The 6,000-nt window shown below is 46.3% G+C and overlaps 1 protein-coding gene across 5 annotated transcripts in view; it reads left to right on the top strand.

Moving 5' to 3' along the window:
* The first annotated feature begins 1,020 nt into the window (after positions 1-1,020).
* SYDE2 (synapse defective Rho GTPase homolog 2) overlaps positions 1,021-6,000 on the top strand; it is a 41,124-nt gene continuing 36,144 nt past the window's right edge. For 2 of the 5 annotated variants that reach the window (XM_067726755.1, XM_067726756.1), the window contains exon 1: positions 1,023-2,424. In XM_067726755.1, coding sequence (XP_067582856.1) covers positions 1,143-2,424 — 1,282 coding nt within the window. In that variant the 5' untranslated portion in view covers positions 1,023-1,142. Of the gene's footprint in view, positions 2,425-6,000 lie in introns of all 5 variants that reach the window. The other 3 variants (XM_067726758.1, XM_067726753.1, XM_067726757.1) reach the window with 3 other exon arrangements.

Below are 6,000 nucleotides of genomic sequence, written 5' to 3'. Positions count from 1 at the left end.
TGAGGTACTCGGACAAAGGCCCCTTCTAATACGTAAGCGCTAAAAAGTTTAACTCTGAAATCAGATTGATTCTTATCAACCACAAACAGGTCCACTGCTCTGTGGCAACACAAGGTATTTTACAAATGTTACACAGAACATGGAATTTAATGCTTTTGAGAGAGAGTTGGTATTTCCAAATAACATTGTTTCTCAATTTCAACCCAATTGTTTTTCAACCCAGTTTTAATTAAAACAAAGTGTTAGGTGATGGGGGAGGCTATATTTGCGCCTCCGTTTTACAAGTTTTGGTTTATGCTACAATTAATTTTGTGTTAGCATGCATTAACAGGAAGGAAGGAAGGAAGGAAGGAAGGGAGGGAGGGAGGGAGGGAGGGAGGAAGGAAGCAAGAAAGAAAAATAGACTTTAAAAAGAGACACCAGTGGTGATTTTTTTGGGCAAAAGGGTTCTTCCTAATTGAAAAGGAATCTCTGAAAATTTCCTTTAAATGGGCAGCTCCCTGTACAAATTAAAATGATTCGGAACGTTTCTAGAACACACTTCACTAAGTGAGATACACCTGTACTCATACCTTATCCGTCAAAACAATCTTTGTTTTCTCTCAAGCTAGGACTTGCACTATAGGACACGCCTCGTGCAGTGGTGGCAATGCGGAGGGTGGTGAAGGTGACTGAGTGGCAGCCAAGAGGGCACGTTCCCTTTCTCCGTCTCCCCAACCAGAACTTTGCAGCCTCCAGCGCAGACTCACCTTCCCGCTCCTTCTTTTTCCTGCCTCGACTCTTACTGCAACCCCCCACCCCCCTCGGTACGCTCTCTCTGCATCCCTCGGTCTTCCTTAGCTCTCACCCACCTCCCTTCCCCGCCCTCCGCCTTGCCTCGCCCGACGCCCGCAGAGTAGCAGCCGGCAGCCCGCGCGCCCCGTTGCGGCCCGGGGCTCCGGGGCATGCGCTCTGCGGCGCCGCCGCCCTCCCCCACCCGTCCCGCGGCAGAGTTATGCCAAGAATGTGAGGAGCCCGCGAGGGCCAGTGTCGGTCATGGGGAGCCGCCGCCGCCGCCGCCGCCGCGAGCGCGGCTTCCTCCCGAGCGGGACTCCGAGCTGTCCCCGCACCAGGGGCGAGCCTGGCTGCTGAGGCGGAGGGGGATGACGGACCCTTTGAGGAGGACGCTGTCCAGGCTCCGGGGGAGGCGGGGTCCTCGTGCCGCCGGGGGGCACGGGCGCTGGGTGGCCACAGCAGCCACCGTGGCGGCCTCTTCGGCTGCCGAGGGAGATGCCGGGGGTGCTCCGGGCGGGCCCCTACGCGAGCGCGCCGGCGGAACCCGGCCGAGCCTGGAGCGACCGCCGCCGTCGCCTCAGGCGTGGGGTCCTGAGGCGCGGGTCCCGGGAGGGCGGCCGGAGAGGTCGGGGGCGCTCGGGCCTCGGCCGCGCGGCGGGAAGGAGGCCGCACCCTCGGGCCGCGGGCTCACTCGCGCCTCTCTGCACGCTCCGCCGGGCTCCGAGGGCAGCGTAGAGGACGAGGAGGACGACGCCGACTACTACGAGAACCTGCCCGGCGGCTCCCAGCCCGCGCCGGAGCCTGAGGGGGCGGAGGCGGAGCGGTGGCCCCCGCCTCCCCCGGCCGCTGGCTCCTCCCCAGGGGCGGAGGGCGGCCGTCTGGAGACAGGCAGGCTGCAGACCCAGTTGCGAGAGGCCTATTATCTGCTGATCCAGGCCATGCACGACCTGCCCCCTGACTCGGGCAGGCGGCAGGGCGACCGGGGCAGGGCGGATAGCGGCTGCCCTGCGGGAGCCCGGGCTCCGGGCCAGCCGCCTTCCCCCTGCGGCGCGGCGGCCCGCCGAGCCTGCCCCCGAGACTGCGAGCGGGGAGGCGGCGACTGCCCTTGGCAGCAGGTGTCCCCGCCCCGGTCGCCTCCGAGGGAGTCGGGGGGAGGCCGCCCGCGGACTCCTCGGATGCGGCTGCCCTGCAGCAGAAGCCTCGACAGCCTCCGCGTGGGTGCCAAGCCGCCTCCCTTACAGCGGTGGCGGAGCGACAGCTGGATCAGGTGCGGCGCGCGCGGGGAACCGGACGAGCCCCCGCCACGTGGAGGCGGGATGGACGGCTGGAGCGGAGGCAGCTCCCGGGCCGCGGCGCCCTCCGGCCTCCGGCCTCCCAGCTCCGAGGACCCCCGCCGCTCCTCGGGAAGCCGCAGCAAAGAAGACGGCCAGGAGGGGCTCCCCTTCCTCAAACCGCCCGCGGTGACAGTCAAGAAGCTGCAGAAGTGGATGTACAAAGGACGCCTGCTGTCTCTGGGAATGAAGGGTCGCGCTCGTAGGACACCCCCCGAAGTCACCCGAGCGCAGGCAACGTCTCCAAATCTGGGCGCTTTGAAAATGCGGGAAAGCCAAGTCGTCTCGGTGCCGCCAGACCAAAGGATTACGCTGACAGGTAGGATACCTTGCAATCAAAATGTGTTTACAGACCGGGCTTCTGTCTTAAGAGCGAAGAAGAAGGTATGGTTTTGCAGACTACGGTACGTGTCGGTGCCAAAGTGAGGGTCACGTCAGTGGCAGCCTAATGCCATTTCCAGGTTACCTAGTATAATGCCTTATCTCGGGTTTGTTTGTTTATTTGTTTGTTTTTTTTAAGACAGTGGCATGAGGAACTTGGGGTTTTTGTTTTTTCTTCTCTAAGAACCAGTGTACCTAGTTCTAAGCGCAACAGTGAGTAAAGGTTAAGTTCACCACACTTTGCTTTTCAGTCTCGGCTTAAGAGTTGGCCGGCGCTGCCTTGACTTTTATTCTTTGTAGCTCTGGGCTAATCTGTAGACTTTTGTGGAGTTTGTGAATTTGAATTTGATCCAAGTTAGACTTTATGGGCTTCATAAACTGTCATTTTACTCATTACATCTCCCGGTCAGAAGCGTTTGTGTACACAGATACACACAACCAAAACCCAAAACCCAACCAAACCGAGAAAACTATCATGGTAATACTTCTTTTTAGTCAGGTAGGATTTCACGTTTCTTCTCTTCACCTTTCCCTCCCCTCCCCCTCCCCCCCTAAAAACATAACAATGTAGGTAATCTTATTATTGTGGAAAATGAAGGGCACTTGGATTTTAATCAGAAGAAAAGTATGTCTTATGTACTTTTTAAGAAAGTGTAGGCAGTTAAAGGAATTTGTAAAAAGTATATTTGTCCTAATAATAGGATTTTACTCCCTATTTTATATGTGTGTGATTTTTAGTTTTCACTGAAGGTTTAAGTTATCCATTCTAGAAATCTCTTATGTTGTAAATAGTAAAAGAATTCTCTTGTGAAAGAAGTACCTTTAAACTGAGCCAAAAACAACATGATCTTTCGGACTACACTTTTAAAGACTTTTAGTGAACATAATGACTTACATATCAGTAATACTTTAAAAAATATTAAATGCTGAAATGTAAAAGTATTCACAGTACTTGGCAGTTTCTCTGTTAAGAATTACAAATCCTACAGGACTAGGTTTGTACACATTAACTTTTTAAACCAATAAACACAAAACGGGGAGAAACAAAGTTCACAAAACTTTTTATTACACAATGAGGACAAATCAAATAATTCACTTCAAGTGTATACAAAATGAGAAGTTCTTTTGAATCTATAAATCTCTAACCCACACCTGTCAATTTCCCTCAAATTTATTCCATTCCACCTGAATAAAAAGATAGTAGAATGTAAATTTTTGTGAAGAGAGGTGTACTTTATGCTAAGTTTATATTAAAATATGCATTTCCAGTAGTAAAGTATTTGTAATCATTTATTACGTTTTAGTGCTATTATATCTTTACCTCCACTGATTTTGGTTCAGTTAACTCTTTTTAAGACAGTTAATTTTTAGCCATAACAAAAATCTGTATAAAACTTCAGTAAAATATGTATTACCCTTTTGTTGCAAAGGTTAGACATTACTATCTGATGGCTTTTAACACCCTCAGTTGTTGTGTAAACATTGAAGTGTTTTAAAAGTAATAATAACTGTAGTAACTCTTAGGAATGAATTCATTGAATTTTTCATTGAGAAACTAATTAAATGAAACCAATTTTAAAAGAAATTAAATGACACATTAGAATTATTATGTGATGGTATTTTAGATATTTCACAAGAAATCTAAACAAAAGCTTAGATAATCTCTGGTTTTAAAAACTTTCTCAGATGTTATTTCCTTTCAAATCATCAGTTCATCTTTTAGGAAAGATAAAAATAATTTGTGCAATGTTTATATATCTAGTATAGATTTGAAGAGTTAATTTTTTTTAAATTGTTTTTTATGAAGGTTATTTGAACTTATTAAAACCATTCTGAATACTTTGTGGGGTTTTCATATAATCTTTATTACTTCCCTCCCCTCCCCGCTCCATGGAGGTATGACAGCTGTTATTGCACAACAACAGCAAAAGCAAAGAAGGGGTTAAGTAGTTTGCCCAATGTCACTTAAACTAGTATTTGGTTTATGTATACTAGTATATAGATTCAAACTATTATGTGGATTCAAACTCAGGTCTTTATGACTCCAAAACCCCTATTTATATAAGGTCAAAGGGACTCTAAATTTCTTTAGAGGTTTGATCCAGTTAATTCTATTAAACTGCTTGGACTGAGGAGATGGATGGAATTTCAACAAGATTTAGAGGGGTAAGTAACTTCCTCAAAGTTGCAAAGAAGATGGGGGAATCCTAGAATAGGTTTAAAGTCTTTCTTTTAGTCAATTGCTTTATCCATCTTAAACCTTTACCTTTAAATGTTTAGTTCAAATTGTTTACTTGGATTCTACTTTTAATCATGTTTTCTAAAAAGTTAACTGGGCAGTCCCGATGAAGCAGTACATTCTTGGTTGTATAAAGATGTTAAATAGCTCAGAAGGGGACTTCCCTGGTGGTGCAGTGGTTAAGAATCTGCCTGCCAGTGTTGGGGACACAGATTCCAGCCCTGGTCCGGGAAGATCTCACATGCTGCGGAGCAACTAAGCCCGTGCGCCACAACTACTGAGCCTGTGCTCTAGAGCCCGCGAGCCACAACTACTGAGCCTGCCTGCCACAGTTACTGAAGCCCACACGCCTAGAGCCTGTGCTCCGCAACAAGAGAAGCCACCACAGTGAGAAGCCCGTGCACTGCAACGAAGAGTAGCCGCCTGCTCGCCACAACTAGAGAAAGCCCGCGCCAACAACGAAGACCCAATGCAGCCAAAAATAAATATAAATAAATAAATAAATGTATTAAAAAAAACAGCTTAGAAGGTTTATATCACATTTTTCTGTACAATATTATTTGTGGCGATGTTTTCTTTCAAAAGTTATAGTTAGAATTTATAACACAGAATAACTATATAAGGAGCTAGAAATACCTAATCTACTTAGGTGTTTTGGAAATTTTTGAAGCTATATGACAAATGGAAGCCAAAATGATATTCAGTTTTGATTTCTGGCTCCTACTAAGAACCACTAAAACTTTTGATAGTATAATACTGCCAATGATTTGATGCAGTTGGGAATGTAGTGCTCACAGATTGACCAATTTGTTACTAACTGAGATGATTATTTAAGAAATCTAAAGTCATTACACATAGTAAATATTGTAAAGTTTCTTCAAGCCTTAAGGTTACAAAGGAATTTTAATCTATTTGCTGACTATACTTCATTATAACTCTTTATAAATAAGTTTTAATTAGCATATAGTACTCAAAAATAAATCGGAAAGCACTGGGTTGAGCTGTTTTGGCCTTTTACTGCTTTAAAAATAATTAGCCTACTTTGACTCTACTCTTCTTGCTCTGTGATCTGTGAAAGAAAAAAAAATTTGGGCATGTAATATTCTGTTCAAAATCTTTAGACAGTTCTTTAAAGGTAGTATTAAATAGCTGGTGTGATCTTGTGCATTATATCTTAAAGTGAAGTTGACACTGTTAATGCAGATTTCTGTCTATTCCCTTCTCAAGTATTTGTAGCTTCAATTTCTTAACTTTATGAGCTACATTATCTGTATG

Source organism: Pseudorca crassidens, chromosome 2 (assembly GCF_039906515.1).
Source record: "Pseudorca crassidens isolate mPseCra1 chromosome 2, mPseCra1.hap1, whole genome shotgun sequence".
Taxonomy (NCBI): domain Eukaryota; kingdom Metazoa; phylum Chordata; class Mammalia; order Artiodactyla; family Delphinidae; genus Pseudorca; species Pseudorca crassidens.
The sequence above is the reverse complement of the archived record's forward strand: the minus strand, read 5'-3'. Positions and strand labels throughout refer to the sequence as shown.